Raw genomic sequence first — 24,521 nt, forward strand, 5'->3', positions numbered from 1 at the left:
ATCCCTGCAGGCCCTGTTATTTCCTTGTTGACTGTGCGTTTCCTTAAACACTTTGACAGGCAAAGAATTTGATGGACGGGAGATAAATATTTCTTTGGAAGCAAACCTCAGCGTTGGTTACAGATTGTGCAGAGTTTCTAACACACTAGGTGCAGGATGCATGGAACATCATGTCTCTACAAGGCTTTCAGAAGTACTGATTTGCTTCAGAGGTGTCTGAGTACATGAAAGACTAGAAGTGGAATGTTTAATTCTGAAGCAGCTGTGTTAGAGGTTACTGCTCTCAGTGCTTTGTCGAAAACCCCTTCTTTTGGTCTCTCAGGAATGTGCATGCTAAAGCCTACAGGCTGTTCCACTTTTCCTAGAGTGTACATTGCCAGTGAATGGAAAATGTAGCCCATTGGTTGTTTTCCATGTTTATCATTTCAGATATTGGAACCTTAAATTGCTCCTGCAAAGTAGATGCGCACAAAACATGCATCATTGTGAGCAAAAGTATTAAGTCAGATCGGCACATCAGATGGGCCCACAGAACCCAGCTTTCCATCACTCACCGTAAAAACCTCTCCTTACAAACCAAGTTTCAGGGCACAGTCGAGTCTCCTTTTAGGCCTAATTTGGTCCCTCTATGAATCTAATGGCCAAAAATGAATATTACTTAATATGAGCCATAAATTAATTCTTCTGAATGAGATGTAGTCATGATGAGATCTTGGAGCAGTGAATGAGGGCACAAGAATGAAAGGGGAAATATTTTGGGGGGCATGCAGAGGACATCACTGGAGCCTTGAGTTACATAGAAAAGGCCCTGGAGACAGAAGACAGTTTTATGCTGTATGCTTAAAATGTTCTCAAACAGAAAAGTCAGAGGAGCGGGGGCACTGCTGGGTGATGGGGAGGAGTTGTTTGTTCTTGTTGTTTCTCTCTTGACAACAAAATGAGTTATTTGGTTGGTTTGATTTAAAAGAACATTGCACAATAATTCAGAATTTCTAAGAAAGGATACACAAGACCTTTTTTCTTTCCTGGAATGTTTTCCACACATTTCCAGCATATGACATAGGTTCCTTTGGAGACATTGGTTGTTTTCCAGCGCTGCACCGGATTTCACTCCCATGAAAAGAGATCGTATCTGTTGCTCTCCGTCTCTTTTCATAGTCTACCATCTGCTGGTTAGACTTCAGAATTGCATGGGGCTTGTTCCAGACAGCGTTCTTCAGCACTGGGCATGTGTCAAGGGTGTGAATGTCACCTGCTCTTCGTTTCATGTGAAACAGGAGACAAGAAAATATTCTCTCTACAAACTATCTGACCTGCTTCTGCCTCTCAAAGGATGTAGGGGTCTTTGCTGAAGATGAAGCAAGCACTGTTTCCTTTTTCACTGCACTAGACTGTGAAATACATTAGCTATTAGAATATAGTTAATCCCAATTTTGTCTCCACAGCTCAGTATATTGTCTATCAATCCAATCTAAGCACACACTGGGGGTCAAATCTGATGCAACTTCTCCTAGCTCCACCCAAATGAATGGGGATGTCAATGATTAATATGAAGGCTGAAGTTCTAAATAACTAAGAGGCCTGTGTACAAGCCCCACACTTATGGAAATGCTGGATTAAGACACACAGGAGCGTTAAAGAGGTCCCCTCTGGTTGCCCTTGCTGCCTGTAATGTTAGTTCTAAAGAAGATGATTTACAGCAAGGGAAATAAGGGCTGTATCAGGGCTGTATCAGGAAATTTGAGGACCTGCTTCCGCACCCAGGTGTGAAGGAGAATAGGCATGTCGTATGTATCATGGTCTCACTCTGATTTTAAGGCTGGCAAAGACTAGTCACAGGCCTGAAAGCAGCCATTAAAAACAAGGAGAGAAGTGATACTATTATGAAAAAGCAACAGGCACCCTGGGTTTCACCCTCTCTCAAACTCTCTGAAAGAACGGGCCATTTACTCCTTAGAATTCTTGCTTTGCACGGGACTGGAGGCGTCATGGAATTGTTACAGTTTAACTACCGAATGGAACAGGGAGGGGAACGTCGGCATCACCTGTAGTTATGGCGACAAGAAAATATTGACAGCACAATAAATTACATATTAATGGAAATAACAAGGCAAAAATTTATCCTGCTTCACTATTAAATAACCAGTCCACATTTATGAAACAGGCAGGGCATTCCACTTCTGAGATCAAAGATGAAGGAGTCTCTTTAGCTATTCACTTCTGTTTCTGTGCAGTGTATGTTACCAACCCACCGCAGCTGATCATGGTCTCAGAGTTGCCCAACAGGCTATTTGTAATTCTCTAAATTAATCCCCTTCTGGAGGTTCACCTGTTATGTATGGTCACACATGGAGCTCATGGTGCAAAACCTTAATGTTCAACAGAGCACAGGAAAGAAATCTCTGATTGTCTCTCCTCTCTGTAGATATCAACTGCAAATTATCAGGTTAATCATAAATTGACCAAATGCTTTTCTTTGCATGGACCCATCCCCCAAGTGAAATTCCTTTGCGTTGAAACATTTCTTGAGCACTGTTGCTAAATAATTATAAGCAGAATGGATCGTATTATGCAAGTCCAGGCTAGTAACACTGCAAAATACACTTCCCAATGTACCTGCTACTGGCCTTTCAAAATGAAGCCTCTAGTTTTCTGTCTGTGTAATGTATTCACCTGCTCATGTATTTGGGAGCCTCTAAGCAGTGCAGCTGTCTGAGAATGTACTAGCTAGTTTGCTTCCATGGTATGGCATATCTTGGCTTGGGAAAACTTGAAACATTGGTTTAGCTTGCATCTGAAGAGCAGTGTTTGATTCAGCCATAGCGTATTGCAGTTACCACCAAGATTGTCAGCGTGGCTTCCTGAAAACATTTATTTTTGGTGCCAAGCAACTTCTCAAGGATTATTGGATAAGGGTCTCAGGAGAACTCAGAGAAGAACTTCCACCTTGCTCCAGTTGAAGATCATTCAGATCTTGATTTTTTTTTTTTTTGGTAAGAAAAAGATATTGAATTGACTCTGGTTCTGCCAGTGTCACAACTTAATTAGGTTTGGCGTACTGGGAAAAGGCCATGAAAAACCATCACAGTTTCAGGAAAGAGGGAGAAAAAGTTGAAATGTCAGTGATGGAAAAGCAAAAGCAGAATTCTTCCTGGTGTGCGTACAAGCAAGAAGTACCAGCAAGTATAACACGGTAAGTTCCATTCTGACAATAGTACATTTATTAAGGGTTTGTCTAAATGGAAAGTTAGTGTGCAGTAAACTAGGGTGTGAATTTACAGCACACTAGCTGCTCTGCACTAACTTCCTGGGTGGACACTTTTACTGAGCACTAAAAGTGCCCTCGGATAATGTAGTACTCTTTAAAGTGTATTAAGCTAAGTTTCACAAAGGCACTTCTAGTGTCCACACAAGGAGTTAGTGCAGAGCAGACAGTGCTGTAAATTCACACTTTTGCTTGCAGTGCACTAATTTCCCAATGGCGACAAGCCCTTAAGACACGATGATATGTTGCACGTTTTTCAACCTGGGTTTTAGCCATGCAAGTCCATCGGTTGTCAGTTGAATGAACATAGCTCATGGGTTACATCGACATATGTCACGCTGAAAGCTTAACCAGTACCTGGCGAGAAGGAAACAATGTCATAGATGTGTCCCACACCCACCATCATCAGTGGTCTTGTGCACCACAGTTGTTGATGCTGCTGTTCATATTACCTAGTTACGGCAGCTATTAAACTTGTAACTTCCTCTGAAAAGACCGTATGAAAAGAAACTGAATATAATCAAATAGAAAGTTCTGCTGTGTCGTACTTATTTAAATCTTTTCTGTACAACATAAGAATTCAACAGGTTGTGCCTCAATATAGCAACACCTTGAATAGAAAAAAAATTGTGGCTTATTAGTTGACAGTGAATTCCCCCCTGTAATCATGGAATTAATATGTGTTAGAGTCATTATTATTTCCTCCAAGCTATGCAGTTACCCACACTGGATATTTTCATCTGATCACATGCTTGCCATAGAGAAAATGTTGCCATGGCATCATGTGCTATTGAGATCTGAGTGCACTTGGTTTGGGAATTAAATACTTTAGAAAAAAGTGCAAGGGTGGAACAGCCTATGACTAGATAGAGGCTCAGAGGACCAAATCCTCAGCTAGGATAAGTCAGTGGAGATGCAGGGATTTGTGTCAGCTGATGATCTGGCTCTGAGTTTCAGACTATATCCAGCCCCCAGGGATGGGAAGAGAGTGCCCCACATAGCTCTGTACTAGCCCCCTTGCTGGTTCAGGAGCAGTGCAAAGAGTCACGTCCATTCCTTCTCAGCTAGGAGGAAAGTCGTGAAGACTCAGGGCCTTGGAAATGGGCATGTGGGGGGAGAAGGGGATAGGGAAATGTCTCTTTGGGACTTTGAGAAACACTAAGGGAAAGCCACAAGGGATTTCCTGGTGAAATACTATCACTTGTGAGGGCATGGAAAGCAGCCTGGTACACTCGCTTCATCTTCACTTCCTGCTTTCTCTGGTGCCACTCTTGCATTTATTGCACTAATAGTAATCATCATCATCATAAATAAACAATTGTGCCTTCCGTCGAAGGATCTCGAAGCCTCCCAAAAACACTGTGATGTAGAACACTCTAATTATTGACAGATGGCTGAAACTGAGCCACAGCGGCTATGTCTACCCTGCCATGGACACCCGCGGCTGGCCTGTGCCAGCTGACTCGGGCTTGGGCTAATGGGCTATTGAAGTGCAGTGTAGATATTCGGGCTCAGGGACCCTCCCACCTCTCAGGGTCCTAGAAACTGGGCTCCAGCTCAAGCCCGAATAGCTACACGGCAATTAAACGGGCCCTTAGCCCAAGCCCTGCGTCAGCTGGCACAGGCCAGCCGCGGATTTTTAAGGGCAGGGTAGGCACACCTGGAGAGCTTAATGTCTACATTTTCAAGAGTTCACTAATGTTGGGTGTCCAACACGAAGCTCGTTAAGCCTGATTTTCAGAAGTACTGACCCCTCTGCAGTCCTCTTGTTCTTACTACTCCCTGTAAGAGAGCACTTAGCAAATTAACACCCTTGGACCTGAGCAGTACATACCCCCACAACAATCTGTGCCTATCCTGTCCTCGATCAGCATTTTCTTTGCTTTGCTTCCCTCTTCTACCAGCTTTGATCAGAGTAAAAGCCCCTGTCTGGAAGAAGAGCTGGAGCTGGGTCACTTGCAGCTCCTGGAAGCATTGTTTGCTCATCACACCTCTCCCAAAGGGGAAGACCAAGGCAGGGAAACAGAGAATAAAGACCAGTGGGTGAGACCCTGCAGAAAACAGAAAGTGGAGCCACCGGGAAGTCTGACTCTACAAGAGTTTCATAGAGCCCTGTCGGAGCTGACTGGCTCTGAGATCTGGAACAACCAATCGGAGCTGCTTTTCAACAAGGTAATGAGGATCTGGGGATAGATGAGTCATGAGTGCAAATAATTCCCATCCCAGCCAGTTAGCATTTCTAGCGTACAGGCGCCACGTTATTTTGAAACACTCTTATTTTGATCTTTTCCTTGCATGTCCCTTCACTACTCCCCTTCCATTAGGACTCTTACCTGATGGCAGCTAGTCTTGTAACTGGCTACTTGGGACTTCAGCATTAACTGCTTCTCCAAGGCCTTGCATCTTGTGGAGGTAAAATGCTACCACCAGACTGAGTGAAGTACCACGATTTCTTAGCATTTTACAGCTACTTTGCACAGGTATATACATGCAGGGACATGGAGATTCACGCCCTATGTCTTATCCATTTAGACTGTGAGCTCATCATGTTCGGGGACTGTCTCATTATATGTATGTACAGCGCCTAGCACAATGGGTTACCCGGTGGACCCTCCGGGTGCTTCTGTAATACAAGCAATGAGTAATTTTAATAATCAGAGTGGAATTTGATCACTAGGACTACTGAGCCTGCTCACGCTCCCTGTGAAGTCACATTGGCTTTTCCCCCTCCTTGTTTGTTGCCATGTTTTTTGAGGTTGATACCAGCTGTGATGGCCTTATTGACTGGAACAAGTTCTGCGCATACCTGCTGCTCTATTACAAAGAAAGGGACTACATGAAAGCCAAGAAGGAGATCTTCCTTGGCAGGGAGCCCCTCATCCGACACTGTGTGCAGAACAAGGTGAGCGGAGAGGGAAGTGCGTTGGTCGCAGAGGGTGGAGGAGCTGAATTGTAACTGGACAGGCTAGCAGTGTAACCATTCTCTGGTGCTGCGTGTAGTTCGGCAATATTCCTCTCTTCTTCAGCTGCATTTTTCCTTCACAAACAAAATATAAAAGGAATTAAAAACTTGAGCTTTACTCTTTCCCACCCCCCTGCCCCAAGCTTTATTGCAGTTTTCTTGAGGACACAGGCAGACAGCGGCTGGCAGAGTTTTCTGTCTAGCTAGAATTGTCTTCAGGGCAGCTTTTCTTGTTGAATTTCTAGTAAAAAAAACAAATAAAGAATTCCAGATTTGTTCCACTGACATAACAGTAAAACAATTCTGGCCAGGCACTTAAATCTAGGGAGAGGTCACTTTATCAAATAAAAGGGCAGGGTCATAATTTACCTATTTCAGGACCAGTTGGGTTGAGCATTTCCCTATAACTTTGAAGGTGTACAGTCAAATTCTAGCCTTGTTTATACCCACCATTGAACACAATGGCTGAATTACAGGCACGTATATAATGTGAAATGGAGAAGAGAGTGAGATCTGACCACTGGAGCAAGAAGTGTCTTGGTTTTTCAGCTGGCACCAACTACCAGGTTATTGGCCATCTCTTCTCCACCACCACTCTGGTTTGTGAGTGTCAGCAAAGGAGGAGTTCTTACTACCTGGGACAGCGCTCTACGTATTCAGAAAACTTATGAGGTAAAGAGGTTGGTAATAGCATGGGGGTAAATGCAGTGACAACTGAACTTGGGAGTAATTCAGCATCCAGATTTCACTCAATAAATTGCTATCTGAAGGAGAGTTTAGCCTCTTTGCAATGAGGATTAGAGCTGGTTGGGATTTTACAGAGGAATGTTTTCCGATGGAAAATGCAGTTTCCGCAAGATTCAAATTTTCTGCAAGAAAATTTCAGTTTTGCCCCCAAATGTTGATTGTCTATAGGAAAATGGAAATAAAAGCTTTAGTTCCTTGGCTGCCCACCTGGAGGGCTGCTGCAGATCTGGGGCTTCCAGGTTCCATGGTAGCTACCTGGCTGCATGACTCCCTGGGCAGCCAGCTCCCTGACTCCCTGAGGTATCCAACTGGAGAGTCAGGCAGCCCAGCCAGCTGCCCTGGGATCTAGGGGTCCTGGAAGCCCATGGGCCCTCAACTCCTCGGGTGAACTGCTGGGGAGCCTGGGAGCATTTTTGAAATGAAACACTGTTTTTTCCCATAATGGGAAATTCCAAAATTCCTGTGTTTCATTCTGAATATGAATCAAATATTTTCCAAAGTGTCAGAATTTCCCTTTTGTGGGAAATTCTGAGTTTAAACCCTCCCTAATGAGAATCCAGTACCTACATTCATAAACCGCTTCGTGTGGCTCCTCGTACTCCTTCCATCTGCCCTGGGGAAAATAAGGGGTTTGCATTGCTGTGTATCGTTAAATGCATTGCATCAACTAGCATTATATGGGGTCAGAGTGCCTGTCTGTCCGTCTCTTCCGGTTGTCTGTGGGTGACTACTTAGATTGTAAACTCTTTGGGAGTGTATACAGCACCTAGCACAATGGGGCCCCGGTCCATGACGCCTAATGCTACTGCAGTACAGATCAATAATAATGCATATGTTTGGGAAGCTAGGATTAGCAGGTTACCTTCATTTTCCAAGCAGTATGCCCCTGGCACTGCTAGGTGCCGCTGAGAAATTCCTGTCAAGTGCTGAGTGCCTTCAGTGGGAGATGAAAAATACACAGCTCCTTGCAGAATCCGGGCATATTAACTTCATCTGGGAATGGCTGTTTCATGCTGAAGGTGGCCCCAGTGCATTTCTTCTGAGAGGGATTCCAATCTTTTGAGTTCTCCTTTGCTGCTTGTTTTCTAACAGATTGCAACAGACTCCAAAGGCTCTCAAGCAGAAAAAAGAAGGTTGAAATTCTGGACCACAGACGCTGCGTACATGGCAAATGTCCACAAAATCGCAGTAGCCACCACCTGCAGGGATATTCACTTTTTTGACGTGTCCACTGCAAACCTTTTTGAAGAGTTTCATTTATTTGGTACAAGTTAGGGTTTTACTAATAGGAGTGGCCTCTGTTCATGTTCCCAGATTCTATTCTGAGGTTTGGGTATCGTCTAAATCAGGCTTCTGATTTCCAGCATTGCTTTCTGGGGAGAAAACACCAGGCTATTCGCACAGAAACCTGGGTATTTTGGAGAGCAATAAACCAAATAAAAGTCCTTAGTTGCTGCTCACTGCAGTCTCTCTGGGGTCCCTGTTGTTGTTCTCTCCTACTGCTTAATGGAGTTAGCCAAAACTGGCCAAAGGCAGGTAGCTAAAGCCATGAGGTTTGGGAATGGTGCAGCAGATGGAGAGTTGGAGCTTCAGAACCAGACCCCAACACTCACTAGTAGGTCAGCTGTGGAGGGGATGGATTCCTATAGATGTATGGGCATCAAGGTTTAAACTGAAGGCTGGAATGTTCACCCTTACTGAAGTCAGTGGACCAAATTCTGTTCACACTGGTACTGGCATAAATCCAGATTGGCTCCATTGGGTGCAGCGAGGTCAAGCTGAATTTACACTAGTGAAAGCAGCTTGTGGCCCATGGGATTACCTGAGCTATAAATCGGGCAGAATGTGGTTTTGGTCAGATCCTCAACTGGCATTCGTTAGCATAGCTCCACTGAGATCCAATTTTACCTCATGTGAGGAGCTGGCCCTTTATGTATAGTGGATCTGATTCGACACTGTCTTGCAGCTTGTGCGGCTAGTGGAAGTGATGTGCTACCATTCTCACGTGGTAGCATTTACCTCCTGCAATGGAGAAACAGGCCCAATGAACCTTATTTAAATAAATGACAATACAACAATTGCTGGGAGTAGGTGAATGCAAGAAGTGATTAGAGACAGGCTGAGCTGCTAAATTCAGATCCATTTCTGAATTTCACAGCACTTCAATGAGTATTTGGGCCCAGAGTTTTGGTTCATGTCTGTCTCTAGTGATGGTTATGTTGATGGTTATAAGAGTGTGTAGTTGATCATGAAAATAGATATAGGTAGAGGAAACTAAACATCATTCTGGCCTCTATATTTTCATGCATATCCAAGGAATTTACACTGTTCCCTGCCATTAAGAGTGATTAGTTCTATGCATCTCCATCCCCTCCCACTGCATTGAGAGAATAGGATCCCTTTCTACGTATCACATGGAAAATGGATATTGAGGAAGTGGGGTAGAAAAAAGTTATGAATAATTCTAATATTCCATTTCTCTTTCTATCCCTCCAGCTCTGAAAAATGTTCCGACTTCATTGTACTACTGGTATAATGCAAAGGTACAGTGGCACCACACTGTGTGTTCCAAAATGTGCTCATAAAGTTACCCGTAACCTTTATTGTTTATCCCCAACAAGTAAAAGTGTTTATGATCATTTGTGCCAAGCTATAACTCTTTGTGGTAAGGTCACAATCTAGGATTGTCTTATATTTCAGATGCAAGAACCCATCCTGACTTAGGTCACAACGATTGTTGGCTACCATTCTCTTGTGAGTGACTAAGAAGCCCGTCAAGATTCAGGGCAAGAAGGAAAAGTTAATTATTACTTAAAGGAATAACAAGGGTGCTCTCAGATTTGAAACTGGGATTTACTTAGGAAGCTTTTCTAGCTATAATCTTCTTGGGAACAGAGGATTTGCAGAGCGGATCAGAGCCTTCTCCATCAAATTCAATGCCCTGCTTGTAGCAGAGGTGGGCACCTGATGTTTCAGGGAAAGGCAAACCTGCCCCACTCCACCAGTGATGTACTTAGCCAGTTGTGCAATGGTGTCTATAGGGAGACATGCAATGTTGTATATAAGGGTAACAGAATCAATGTGTCTATAAAGGGAGCAGAATCAATACTGCCTGTACAGGAGATAGAGATGGTTCCAATTCACACCCTGTGTCAGGGGGTTTGATTGTTATCAGCTGTCTGTGCTGGATGGGGCAAATCTTGCTTCTCTGCAGGGTGTGAGGGCCTTGACACAGGGACCCCAAGCTGTGCCGCTACCCTAGTCCAGAGCCAGGATTTGGGGAGCGGACACACGTATGAGCCTGCTAGACTGCACAGAGCCCAGCTCTTGGGGGGAAGGGGCATACTGTGTGGCCACATGTGGTGAGTTTGGGGCATGGCACGCGTGTGTTTGGGATGGACCCAGGGGGTGGATGCACAGACAGCATGAGGGGTGCTGTGTCAGAGCTCCCTGCAGAGGTCCCCAAGGCACGCCCAGCACCCTACTCGAGCCGTGGGCCGATTCCCTGGCTTTGGGCCAAGGGACTGTAGCGTGGTTTTCAGCAGTGACTCAAGCGCAATTACATTCAGTGTATGTTTAATCAGCTGTTAACCATGCGAAGATGGACCATAAAGAGAACATCATCAGCTTCCCCCGGCAAATCCCAACTCCTCCCTCCTCCTCTGTGTTTTTGTTTCCCTTCCAGTCCTTAGGGAGTCGCTCCTTGCTGCTCTGGGGAGATGACCACGGTGACGTTCACCTGCTCTGGCTGCTGCACCCTCATTCGGGCATCTTTGAAAAGCCCTTCTCGGATCAGTCAGGGCCGCAGAGAGTCTTCCTGCAGGTGCGGGCAGAAAGGCACCTTCCAGAATGGTGCTAAACTTCAAATGGTGCTAAGAATGGTGTTAAGCATCCCTCCTTTGCCACTGCCCTTCCTGGCCTCTTTTCAGAGGCCCTAGAAAACAGAACCTAGGCTAGGAAAGATGGTCCAGTTTAGGTCAGGCTTAGCTACCACAGCCAAGTAGATACCACTATCTTCTCCCCATCAGCCCAGCTACGTGAGGCAAGAATTCACAAACTTTCACCTCGCCAAGTGCTGCCCCACTCTGTCTTTAACTGAGAGAATCCCACTTCAGAGCAGTTAGCTGGAGTGCCGCCCAAGCAAAAAATAAATAAATACATGAAAAAGGGTGGCCGGAAGGCCACCCCTGGAATTGTGCCATCCCAAGCACATGCTTGCTTGGCTGGTGCCTAGATCCAGTCCTGATAGCGACATGTAAGGAGCACAGGCTTTATAGCCTCTACGGGGTACCAAATGCTTCCCCTCCTCCCTAGGCTCTCCCTCTCGGTCCATAAAGGAGTGGACCAAACATTATTCTAATGCAGGGCTTCCCTAGTTGATAAAGTTGGAAAAGCACTGACCTGTATCGAAGGTGATACAGGGATTGGGACCCAACCTGCACAGCTGACACAATTCTGGGTACTGCTTCGATCAGCCCACAAGTCTACCAGGTTGTTTTAAACTCCTCTACTAATGACCTACACACAAACACACACACACACACACACACACCCCATTATTCTCAGATTGGCTTAGCTCTCAGATGGTGACTAAGGCATGACCTACTAGCCCGTGTGTTAGCGAAACCGTATCGAAACTTCACCACTTAAGGTTTGTCTTGACCTTAAGTCCCAATTGAGCCAGGAGCCAAGTCCAGTTGTCCTCAGCCAGACAGAGAAGTCATCCCGTAGCAAGATGGGGAGGATAAACAGGGAATCTTCTCAGTTAAGCAGGGGTTCCCAAGGGCCCTCTAAATTCCTGGGACCCACTGAACCCTCTACATTAATCTCTGATATCCAGCTTCTACTAATAATGGAAGGGTGGGGGAATTCAGTGCTTGTGAAATAGTCATTTCTACAGAGCTGGGCAAGAGTTGCTATAAAAAAAATTCTATATATAAAAAAAAAAATTCCCTTTGGAATGAGAGAGCTGCCCAAGGTGAATTCACATCTATTCAAAGGAAATAGCCTTGGATGCTGCTCTGGGCTGAGATAAAAGGTCAAGTCTGCGAGAATCCACTGGGCAACACAAATCAGAGGCGCATCTCTAGCATTCAGACTGTAAAACACCTTCACTACCCTAGGTTCATATCAAAGAATGTGAGGCTGCAGTAGCTCCCAAGCATGTGAGCAGAGTTTCTTGCTGCTGTTCTCGGTTATAAATAGAAGCATAGTGGGTTATTTTTAGAGCTTGGCAAGTGGGGATGGAGGGAACTAGAGAAATCCTTCCAAACAAGCTGGTTTCAAGTTGAGGCAAACATCGCAGGTTTGTGTCTGGTGGACAAGAATGTAACCGCTGTGCGCGGCCATTCAGAATTGTCCCAGACCAAGCCCTGAACGCCCTAAGCCTGGGGATATTTGGTTCTGGATCTGAACTGTGCCTCTCAGGCTCAACTCTAATCCCACCATCAAGTCATTAATCACACTGCTGGGGGACAAAATAGTCTGCTGGGTTGGCATGGCATCATAAACATCATCGCATTAGGCCCAGGGCTCACCAAACTTCACTGCTAAACCCCACATCTCTTTTGCTGTTCCAACTCCTCTATAGTTCTCCCTTTCTGTGTGCATGCTACCACCATTCGTATTATGCTGGGTGATTAGTAGGTGAACTAGCCTTGTGACATTTCTACCCCTTGTTTTCTCCCAGGAAATTAAAGAGCACAGTAAGCTCCTGCAATATCAAGCCATCCCAGAGGTGCACAAGGAAGCTGTTTCCCAAATCCAGTATGTAGCAGAGGGAGAACTCATCATCACATCCTCAGGCAGTCCCAAGACCTCGGTGGTGATCATGGACATTCTCAAAAAGAGAAAAGTTTACACCTGGAAAATCAAGAAGGTAGCTCCACTCCCTGCCCTGTGGCCAATGTTTTTACTCCAGCATCAGGCAAAATGAACACAGTCATGTATACTTCATAATATTATATTCCTGTTTTTATACTCACCAGAGTTTATCGCTCTTCTTATCTCTCTCAGGTACTTATCTGGCCCCCCATTAAGCCAGTATCTGAGCACCTCGCAATCTTTAATGTCTTTATCCTCACCACACTCCTGTGAGGTAGGACAGGGCTATTAACTCCAATGTACAGGTGGGGAACTGAGGTACAGAGAGACTAAGGCCTAGATCCACAAAATGACATGGAGTTGCAAGGAAAGTGGGATTGGAGCCGAGGGGCTGGACCCTACGTCTCCCACTGCCCACGTTGGTGCCTGAACCACCAGGCTACAGTCATTCCCACTGTCTCTTTCTTTCTGGCCCAGTCACTTTAATTATTTGTCCACAGTGGAACAGCCTCAACGGGAGAGTCTGAAGGAGACACATGTCAAAACAGCCCATAGCTCAGTGGCTGGAGCATGTTTCTGAGAGAGAGGCGGGAAATCCCGGTTCAATTCCTTTCTCCCCCCTCAAGCAGGTGGATTGAACCTGGGTCTCCCACATCCTAGGTGAGTGCTTTAACCACTGGGCTAAAGGTTATAAGAGGGGCACCGGCGCCACCACCAGAGTTTGAAAGGGACCCGATCCAGCAGCATGCTCAGAGGTGGCCTACTGGATTGGGCCCCATGAAATAGGCGAGCAAATGCCTCTCTTCCCCCGGTTCATGGATCACTCGGGGATTTAGGCAGGAGATCGGCGTTTATATGCCTGGAGTGGGGCAGCAGTGTGCATGCTCCAAGGCAGGAACACAAGAGCCCAAGGAAACCTTTACCCAAAAACCGTAGGTGCCAAGTTACTTTAGACGCCTCCAGAGGTCAGCAGGAGTTGTGTGGATCGCACTGGAGCTTAGGCACCTTTGTGGATCCCACCCAAGGCTACACAGGAAGTCTATGACAGAACAGGGGATTGAATCTGGGTCTCTCCAGCCCCTGGCTGGTATCCTAACCACAGGGCCCCGTTTCCTTTCTACAGGGTTGCACATTTGTCAGTCTTTTCCTGTCCTTTTTCACTAGGCAGAAGACGTGTTCTCTCTGCGTTTACTCCCAGAGGGGAACGGGGAGGCGAGAAGCCCCAGGCGGCTTCCCAGCAGGGAATGGGGAGCAGGGGGGTGGAAGGGGCAGCCTGCCAGGAACCCCTTCCACCCCGCTGCTCTCCATTCCCGGCTGGGAAGCCGCCTGGGGCTTCTCGCAGAGAGAACACGTCTCCTGCCTAGTGAAAAAGGACAGGAAAAGAGAGCACACACTGTCCCTTTTTGGTCAGTGGAAGCGCTGCTGGTGAGCACGTGCAAGGAGGGCAGTGTGGACATGCATCACCACAGTAATTACTGCAGTGGCTGTAAGTCGACCTAATATAGGTTGACTTAAGTTTCTCGTGTAACCATACCCTGGTCTTTGTGAGATATTGCCTAAAGATGCATATAGGCATCTAGATCAGAGGTGGGCAAACTATGGCCCGTGGACCACATCTGGCCCATGGGACCGTCCTGCCCGGCCCTTGAGCTCCCGGCTGGGGAGGCTGTCCCCCCTCCCCCGCAGCCATGCCGTCGCAGGGGCAGTGCGGCTTGCGCCCGCCCACCTCCCAGGCTTTCCAATAAGCCAGTCCTGCCGCTGAGCGGTATGCTAAGGGGGCGGGGAGCGAGGGGGGAAGTGGGGGGTTAGATAAGGGGCAGGAGGTCTCAGGGGGCAGTCAGGGGACAGGGAGCAGGGGGTGGTTGGATGGGGCAGAGGTTCTGGGGGGGTGGTCAGGGGGTCAGGGAACAGGGGGTTGGATGGGGGGTGGGGTCCCGGGGGGGCGGTTAGGAGTAGGAGGTCCTGGGAGGGGGCGGTCAGGGGACAAGGAGTGAGGGCGAGGGCAGGCTGTTTGGGGAGGCACAGCCTTCCCTACCCGGCCCTCCATACAGTTTCGCAACGCCGATGTGGCCCTCGGGCCAAAAAGTTTACCCACCCCTGAGCTAGATGGATTTTCAAAAGCACCTAAGTAGGTTTAGGTGCCTAACCTGCTCCCATTGATTTCAATGGGAGTTACACTCTTTTAGTTCAATATGAAAAAAAATAGCAATTATATTTTACTAGCTAACAATTCTATTTTTATAATAAAAGCTACAGCATAGATAGACTCCACAAAGCTTAATGAAATTCAGGAAAAATAGAATTTGAAACCAAATCTTTGGAAGCATCTAAATTAGCTCCATTCAGTTCACTGTGGTTTTGCACTTGGATAGTTAAACAAAACTTAGCATTGCTGAAATCAAAACAGGCCTTTTCCCCCCTCTGGTCTACAATCACAGAAAAATTTAGTCATGGAAAGAAAGAATTGGAGTCCTCCCATCCGGACAGAAATTCTAATTGCAAAGTGCAAAGGTTTCCTCTGTATGTCTGAGTAGATTATGCGAGACGGGGGGGGAAGTGCATTTTTTTAATCATAATATTTAAGAGCTTCTTTGTGACCCTACATTATTCTCAGAACCCTTTCTTTATCAATCAGGGATAAAAAAGTAACAATGTCTGATATCTGAATCACAAAGCTGAAATATGAAAAGAACTTCTCCCGCTGACATAGCTACCAGCTCTCAGGGAGGTGGATTAACTACACAAATGGGAGAGCTCTCGCCCATTAGCATAGTTTAGGTCCTGCTTTGACCTCCTGAGGTCCCTTCCAACCTTGATCTTCTATGATAGAGCATCCTCACAAGCACTGCAGCTGCGCCGATGCAGTGTTTTAAGTATAGATGAGCCCTGAGTCTTTTCCTAGTTGGGCCTCTCTGCACTGCACAGCCTCATTCCGGATACTCTGCATAAACTGTACAAACTTTTCCAAAACACTTACTGCTTTTTTCCTATTTTTTTCGAGGGTGTAAAATGCTTCGACTACTGCAAATCCCTGAATCTGCTGGTTACCGGAGGGGTGGATCATGCTGTGCAACTCTGGAACCAATATGTCACAAACTGGCCAATTGCTACCTTTCAGGGACATTATACAACAATTCTGGCAGTTGCTATCCATGAGCCCCGAGGACACGTATTCAGCTATTCCAAGGACTCGGTTTGTCATATTTGTGCTAGGTTTTAGCCAGCGCTCCTCCTTTAATAGTAATGTTTACCTCTCCTTCTCTTGTTCAATATGCACCATGCCAGATTTACGTTTGATACGTCACTGGATCAGTGTTTGGGTAGAAGACCTCCAAGGAGCATTGAGGTGCTGCAGCAGGTGGTGTGGGGGTTCAGTAGGGGGCGCTCTTCCATCTGAGTCATGACGAACGAAACGCCTGACTCAGCACAAAGTTAATGGGTACCGCGCTGCCCAAGGGGCCAGCTTTTGACCAGGTTGTAAAACGAAGGCACTCCCATCCATTTTGTGGTCCTGAAAGATTCTAAGACACTTTTCATGAGAACAGGCATTTTGACACCAGTGCTCTTGTCGCATATCGGCTCATTCTGCCTCCCAAAATTCCTCCAGCAGTTTCAATTGGATTCAGAAGTGTATTGCGCCAGTATGCCATTCTTTACTTCCTTTGCTACAAAGCTGCCAGGTTTCACTCCATAGGTGAATGAAGCAATTTCCATGAATTCCTCACCTACCTTATCAGGGCATTGTGAGGCTTCATTAACTAATGATTCTTTGTAAAGTGATTTGAGATCCTGGGCTGAAAGACATCATGGGCATTCCCAGTATTCTGATGCCAGTGTCAAAGCATATGGAAAGTCTATGTGTAACTGTGGCCGAGGAACGAGTGTGCAGCTGTTTTTGAGGCAACAGGAGTTTCTTTTATCTCCTCTTGCCTTTTGAAGAGGTTGTTATTACAGTATTTTGAAATTTTTTCATTTTGCAGGCAAGTAAAAGAGGGGGTGAAATTTCTCAGCAATTGTAGCAATTAATAATTTTAAGCCAAATAAGTGCTTAAAAAGAATGCACGCACCTTCACTGCAGGTTGGTAGTTGGACTACATAAAAGCAAATATGATTACATTCTGCCATTTCCTTAAGAATCAGGGCTAGCAAGGAAGTCCTTTTTTAGTGGTAAATGTATGGGACTGTGAAACAGAGAATATCATACTTGGCTCCCCTTCCAGAGGCATCGTGTGCATAAAAGCATTAATCCAGCATTAGAGCTGTGTGACATTTTTTGGCCTATATTTTTATTAAAATGCAAATTCAGCAACTCAAACATTTTGCGACTTAGTGTTGGTTTCCTGGAATTGCTTGTTTTGAAAAAAAAAATCAGAAAAAAATTAAAATGCTTCACTTTGACATTTTCAGAATGAAATGTTTGAATGTTTGGGGTTTGAAATACCTTTGTCTTTCAAAATGCTCTTTAATTTTGTTTTTTAAAAATCCACAAACATTTAAAAATGGTCATAATACAAACAAAAGTTTTGTTTGACCCAAAATCTTTTCTTTTCTTTTTTTTTTTTTACTTTTTGGTTTGTTGAAAATTGCAAAATTTTTAGTTTTCAGTTCGACCTGGAATAATTTTTTTTTTTTTTTTACTTTTGAAATTGCCAACAAACCAAAAACCATTATTCGCCCTGCTCTACTAATGATTATGAAGCCCTTTGAAAAGCTCAGATGAAAGTCTCAGTGTTTGTGCAATATATTGTAACTGGCCACGCTTCAGCAATGCCCTTAACTCTGCCAGAAGATGGGGTGTGAAAGGAAGTACATAAGGTGACGAGCTAAAACATCACAAAGCACGAGCACGTCGCTCCATGGTAAATAGAAAAAATCTTCCTGAGCCACAAAATTTGGGAGTATGCAGAGCCACTAGTAGCTGCCTCTAGCAAACATGTAAATAAATCCCGGCTTCTCTCTCTCCTTTCTCAGGTCCTGAAAGTCTGGGATATTTTCTCACAGGCTTGTCTGCAGACACTGGCGCTCAAGTTCCCATGTGTCCAGCCAGAACAAACACTAGAACAGGGGGATTTCCCCTTCTTGCTCATCCAGCAGTATCCCCACCTCCTCTTAGTCTCCTGTGCTGATTATATTGGATTGTTGAAGCTAGCGCATGACAGTCCTGAGGAAGAAATGCTGGCTACCCATGATGCACCATTATGCGGTGCTCTGTATAACACCTTCTTCCACCAGGTCAGCACTTCTGATAACTTTATTGATCACCGCTTTCCGGTAGGGTTGGGCTTAAACCAAAAAATTTGGATACAAATGCAGAATTTAAACCCCTTTATGTGTTTGCATGTGAGATACTCGTTTGGCCCACTGTAGATATGGGGCAACTGAGAAAATCAGATATAGATTTTGAACACTCTAAAGGTTTGGGGGTGTTTGGATCTGGGAGTTTGGTTCAGACCCATCTCTAGTTTCTATGCTAGATTTGCAAGAGAAACCAGTTCCAGGAAAGTGATTGTAAAAACATCATTATGGATCTCTGTATTTCTTCTCTCTGTGTGACTTTCCCAGTCCAGTTTTTGAAATTCCAAGTAAAAAACTGGCTTTCCCAGTTACCAGAGGCACAGGCTCTGCCGGCAATTTGAAAATCCAGTTGGGAGAGATTTTTAGATGTGCTCATGCACTTTTTCACGCTTTCGACTGGTGCTGCACAAATCCTAATGCAGGCACACAAACTCGGATTTGCACATCCATAGAAGTGTGTGTGTGTGTTGCACGTCCATATACATCTCGGGGTGTCAGTTAAGAGTCTGCAGGTGCAAAAAGGATGCAGGAAAAAGCACACAAACGCTTCTGCAAATTTGATCCATTCCCTCAAGCATCATCCCCAATGACTACAGATCTGCAATTACAGTGTGCAAGCCAGAAAAGAGCCCAGCTTCCTCTCTTTCCAATGCACTGGCCAGAGCAGTGCGGGCAGCCCTGTTGCTACAATGGCGGCTGAGGAGCAAGCCGCTCTGGCCACTCCACAGCCTAATGGAAGGATTCCTTTCCATTAATCCCCACACAGATCTCCAGCCGACAGCCCACCCTCTCAAGCTGCATGCTGATCCCAGGATTTTAAAGTGCTCACTGTGGACTGAATGCTGAAATCCTTATATGGTTTGGACTCAGGCAAAGCTCCCATTGCAGTGAACGTGTCTCAGCCTCCGTTGGCTCCTAGAGACCTTAGGCATAGATTAAATGCCTAAGAAATTTTATAGGACTTTTACCTAAGGGCTTAGTGGTGAGCTGGGTCTGCTCCCGCTAGCCACAGGCATTTTCCCAAAGTGGGAATTGCTGGGGACCAGGCACCAGAGCAGATCTAGTGCACAGATGGGACTAGGCTGCTCCTGCTAAAATGGTGCAGCTCTGAAATGCCCCTAGGGCGGGGCAGTGCTTTACAGACACAACTAAGCCCATAGGAATTAGGTGTGGAAGGCACTTTAATATAGGTCAACATATCCAATCCCTGCACCAGGCAGGGATTCCTCCTCCACCCCATTACCCTCTAGAGAGGTATATTTATGATGACCAGACTCTTCAGAGCTTGACTGAGAGGTGCTCTAAGGTCTCGAATTAAAATGTAAGCACATTGAGGGAGTCACAGTCTTCTCCTCTGGGACAAGAAGAACAGCAATACGAAGCTCCCCGAGCGCTAGCGATTTCTCCAGTGAGTTGCTATGGAAGGAAAAAGCAAGAATTTGAGCTTGCTCTTGTTCTATACTAAAATCTCCCTGTTTTATTGCTGGAGAAGCAAACAGTGGGATGAAGCAGCTGTGCACCGTTCGCTGGTTTCTTTGTCCGTTTCCTTGACCCAGAGCAGGCAGACGATGGGCTTATGTACTTGTCTCCCATCCGTCCAACCCTCGGTATTAGTCACTAAGTGCAAATAAGGCAAAGCAGAGCTCTTCACCCGGGGCAGCTCGCAGACTTTAGTCACTCGCTTGTTTTGACTGCATCCCAAACCAACTGGAAAAGCACAGTCAAGGGTTGTGTGCCCTGGAACACGTGCGGCTGAATCGCTGTCAGAAGCCACAAGAAAAGAGTTACTTTGTTTCGGGGATGCATTCCTTCTGCAATAAACAGGGCGGACAAGGTTAGAACAACAAACTCCAGCCATTAACCCACCCAGAAAACAAGTCCAGGAGCCTTCTAAATCTCCTCCACCGTCACGGAACCCTGAGTTCATGTGGTTTGGCTTGGGTTGTGTCCTGTCTGGCTCCAGAATGTGTTTCCGTGTCATATTTTGGGAGCTGGGAGGGGAGGGGAGCAGCTGCCAGGAAATGCAAGAAAGGACTGAGAAACCAGGTACATTCAACTCTTTTTAGCCAGGATCTTTGAATATTAAACCAATCCTGAATAAGTACTAATTAAAGTATAGTGTAGTACGATAACCATTTTTGTAGCTTTGCCTTAATCAAAAGTTTCAAAAAGAAATCCCATTGGCTCCGGAAAGCATGACTTCGGTGACATCTCCAGCGCCTCCCAAGCTGAGCTCAGCAGTACTTGGGGTTTGCAGCTAAGCAGCTTTGACATCTTTACTCTCATGCGTGAGGCTAGGAACAAATTGCCATCACTGTACGTGTTCAACTGTCAGCCATTGAACCACACAGCAAGTTGTGTGATGCCCAGCTGCCTTGTTCTATAAATTCCCCTCCATACCCATCCTCTGCCACAATCCCTTGCATCTTCTTCCTCTTGTTTTGCTGGTCAGCCTGACTCCTTTCAATTTGTCAAGATTCGCTTCTTAATATTCCCCAGCCCCAAATATACCCACCTCTTCAGCTCTGTCCTCTGCTCCCTTTGGTCTCCAAATTTCACACCCATTCCACGCAGTGCTAGTGCCAAATGAGAGCTCATTAACAGCCTGACACATGGCTGCCTTTAGAAACCTTTCTAAATCACATCTTTCATTGAACTGGCCAACACCAGTCTTTTCTGAGTGTTTTTGGAATGCTCACCTCTTTCACACTCAGCATTGTCCTATGTTTCACTTCCTCATTACTGATTTTTGTTCTTCAGTAATAGCTCTTGTATGTCTTAGGGAATGCCTAGGCCCAGGACATAAATACCAAACAAGGAGACTTGTTTCGGATGCTTCACGGCAGTATAACAAGACAAAATCGAATGGAAATGAGCAAAGGAAAACTGATGTTTGAGCTCTATAAGACTGTGGAGCAGTCTTCCAAGAGATGTGATGGAAGTGCCTCCATTTTTTCATAGACTTTAAGGCCAAAAGGGACCACTGTGATCATCTAGTCAACGCAGGCCCTAGGACTTCACTGTATTAATTCCTGCTTCAAGTTCAATAGTTGTAGTTGAACTGCAGAAGATCATTAAGAAAAATATCCAATCTTGATTTAAAAATTTCCAGTGCTGGAGAATGCACCACACCCCTTGGGAAGTTGTTTCAATGATTAATTATCCTCACTGTTTAAAAATTGCACCATATTTCTACTCTGAATTTGCCTAGCTTCAACTTCCAGACATTGGTTCTTGTTACACCTTTGTCAGCTAAACTAAAAAAACCCTCTGGCGTTAAATTTCTTTCATGCCGTTTGCAGTGTTGTAGCCACGTCCTTCCAAAGATATTAGGTGAGGTAATATTTTTATTGGCCCAGCTTCTATTGGTGCAAGAGACATGCTTTCGAGCTACCCAGAGCTCTGACCTGAAGAAGAGCTCTGTCTAGCTCCAAAGCGGGTCTCTTTCACCAACAGAAGTTGGTCTAATAAAAGACATCACCTCACCCACCTTGTCTCTCTGCTCCCCATGTGTGTATTTATAGACTGTGAACAAATCACCCTTTAACTTTTTCTTTGATAAGATAAACAGACTAAGCCCCTTAAGTTTTTCACTAAGGCATGTTTTCCAATCCTTCAATCATTCTCATGGCTCTTCTCTGATCCCTCTTCATGCTGAAGGATGTTGACAAATTTGAAGTAATTTCAAACTAGACTGAACATAGCACTGGAGAGGATAAATTGCAGAGAACAATTCTACATTGGCCCCTGTTGACCTCACAAGTGTTTATCCACGGTGATTTCAGTGATTCAGTTCAATGGATATATATGGATCAGTCTATAGCTGCCTTGAACCAGCCACTGCCTATATTATAGATGGGTTAAGGTGGGGAAATTGGCTTTTCTGCATAAACTGGCAGACTGATGCACCATCCAGGGAAGGTGAAGTCCTGCTCCAAACGGAGACGCTGCTCCATACTGCTCCTCAGGGCTTTCCTTAGCAAAACGTAAAGCAACTCAAAACCAGAACATTTCAAACTTTGCTCTCTCTGCTGACAGGTGGTGACAGGAGGTGACGATGCCACTGTTGCTGTGTGGGATGTGGAGACGGGGGCCAAACGTCTCCTCATAAACAATGCCCATGGGAAGGAAGAGATTACATGCATGGCCCTTGACAACTCCCAGCAGAGGCTCATTACGGCAGCAAGGAATGGGACCATAAAGGTTTGTTTACTGAAGCAGAATAGAGCTGCTCTTGTGACAAAGTTCCTTTGACCTTTCCTTCATTTCCAGAATACAGAGCTGGGAGCAGGTGATTCCCCCACCCTGCCTGAAGCACAGCCCACACAAGCTGTAGCAGGTCAAAATGTAGCCCCTTTTCTGGTGTCTGGCTGCATTCACAAAAACAACTCAGCACAAAATCTCTGAGGTTTGGCTGTTCACAGGGTTCCTCCCCAAGGTCGGCTCAGCTCACAGCTGAGGTCCTTTCTCTAGAGTGACATTCCCATCTGCCCCAGTGAGTCAGCAGAACACACTTAACGTGCTCACCGTTTGCTAGCAGAGTTGGATTTTCAGTCAGACACTGTCAGTTCACTACAATGGCCTTAAATATGGATAGACAGGAAGTACCATGTTGCTCGTACTACGTATATTAAGAGCCTTTATAACAATCATTGCAAAGCTCTGATGACTCTACATGGTGTGACAATTAGCATATAGCCCAAGCTGCAATATTCTGCTCTGGAATCAAATAGGAACTTCTCTGAAGTTTTCAGATGTGATCAGAACCTAGTTTTGGTTCAGCACGTCTTTAGACTGTCTGCTCTTCGAGACAGAGACTTCATTTATCATCTTTTGTGCCTTTTTTTCCCCTTCTGACACCAGGCACCATTGTGAGAGGCCGGATAAGATACGGCTAACACTGTGGGTGGATAAAACTAAATATATTTTCTTTTGAACAGGTCTGGCATTTTCAGACTGGCCAAAACTTGCACCAACTGGAGGTAGTGGAAGAAGCTGAAGTCATGGGACTTGTAGCTTTGCGGGATCAAACATTGCTCGCAGTGGGATGGAATCAGAAAATCGTCCTTTATGATTTCTGTGAACCTGGGGTGCGTAAAGGAGGAGGAGTGGAATGGGAATAGCCACCTGTTAAAAAACAGGGTACTAGTTGTTGATTGTGTTTAAATGAACAAGACGGTTCCTTCTGTTACACCCATGGAAGTGACATTGGAGTAAGCGGTAAAAACCTCATTGAAGTCAGAGGAACCCACATCTGCTCACATCAACACTGAATTTGCCCCAGTATGTCTTATTAATCAAGTTAGTAAAACCTGAGCTTTATTCTGTTCTCTGCCTGTTTGTAGGCCCTATATGTTACTGCGCATCCTTCTTGGAAGGGTGGGCAGCTGCACAAAGAGGACATCCTGACTGTAGACTATTGTCCTTCTCTTGGGCTCCTTGCTTCAGCCAGCTTCGATGGAGAAATTATCGTGTGGGATGTGGAATCCCAGAGTGTGTATCTCTACCTCAGACAGACTCAGCCCGAAAGGTATCATTTTCTTTTAATGACTTATGGTGAGTTATTCATTAAACTGTGGGCTGGGGGAAGTAATGGGCTTTGCTCGGGTGTTAGAGTTGCTTCATTTCCAAGTTGTTGTTTTTTTCTTCTAACAAACAGCATGAAAAGGAGAGGGCATTTTTATGAGAGCCTTGCTGCTTAAAATGTTGGTGTCTTATTTCCCTGTAACATCCTCCTTGATGATTTACCTGCTGGGTGTGGGTGGGTGGTGGTGTTGTTGTTTATTAAAAACACACTTGAAAACCGGGTGCTTGACACTAAAGAATCTGCATTGCTCTCTCTACCTGAGATCATGTCAGCATGCTGGGCAAACAGTGAAGGTTTCTCGCAAAAGGTAAGCACCAGCCTAAGCACTATTAATGTTTGCAAGGTGCTTTGAAGACGACAAGCAGCTATAGCTGTGATGAGCATTATCCTGACTGCATGGGCCTGCATGTTGAATGGTGAAATCTGGGAACGCACCCGGGCAGCGGGCATGTTTCAATCCCTTGGTGCAGCTGCTCAGCAGGTATAGAGTGTCTTAGCCCCACTGACTTCAACGGAACTATGACCGTTCACGCCACCAGAGGATCTGCCCCACTGAGGGGAAATTGGGCCCAATCCTGCGTGACATGGATGTTGACAAGAACTTTGAGAGTAGATGGTTTCTAGGATTGGGTCCATTAAATTTAAGCCAGCTTTTATGGGTTTGGTCTATGCTATACAGGGTTAAAAGGCACCATGCATCCATGGGAGTAAGAACCTCCCTTACACCCCTCCACTGGCTATACCCAGACCTTGTGCACCCACTTACTGCCACCTGAGCGGCACCTGACTGAGAAGGGGTGGGGAATGGCTGAAGCCATCCTCAGTGTAGCAGCTGAGCCAGA

General features: G+C 45.6%; 1 protein-coding gene across 1 annotated transcript in view; it reads left to right on the forward strand.

Annotated features, from left to right (window-relative positions):
• The first annotated feature begins 2,624 nt into the window (after nucleotides 1-2,624).
• LOC141998159 (cilia- and flagella-associated protein 337-like) overlaps nucleotides 2,625-24,521 on the forward strand; it is a 50,370-nt gene continuing 28,473 nt past the window's right edge. Inside the window, exons 1-13 of the mRNA XM_074970813.1 lie at nucleotides 2,625-3,193; nucleotides 5,170-5,437; nucleotides 6,021-6,167; nucleotides 6,777-6,899; nucleotides 8,067-8,238; nucleotides 9,471-9,517; nucleotides 10,660-10,797; nucleotides 12,664-12,852; nucleotides 15,799-15,990; nucleotides 17,769-18,029; nucleotides 22,131-22,295; nucleotides 23,033-23,182; nucleotides 23,438-23,622. Coding sequence (XP_074826914.1) covers nucleotides 3,072-3,193; nucleotides 5,170-5,437; nucleotides 6,021-6,167; nucleotides 6,777-6,899; nucleotides 8,067-8,238; nucleotides 9,471-9,517; nucleotides 10,660-10,797; nucleotides 12,664-12,852; nucleotides 15,799-15,990; nucleotides 17,769-18,029; nucleotides 22,131-22,295; nucleotides 23,033-23,182; nucleotides 23,438-23,622 — 2,159 coding nt within the window. The 5' untranslated portion in view covers nucleotides 2,625-3,071. The remainder of the gene's footprint in view (nucleotides 3,194-5,169; nucleotides 5,438-6,020; nucleotides 6,168-6,776; nucleotides 6,900-8,066; nucleotides 8,239-9,470; nucleotides 9,518-10,659; nucleotides 10,798-12,663; nucleotides 12,853-15,798; nucleotides 15,991-17,768; nucleotides 18,030-22,130; nucleotides 22,296-23,032; nucleotides 23,183-23,437; nucleotides 23,623-24,521) is intronic.

This window comes from Natator depressus, chromosome 14, assembly GCF_965152275.1.
Source record: "Natator depressus isolate rNatDep1 chromosome 14, rNatDep2.hap1, whole genome shotgun sequence".
Taxonomy (NCBI): Eukaryota; Metazoa; Chordata; order Testudines; family Cheloniidae; genus Natator; species Natator depressus.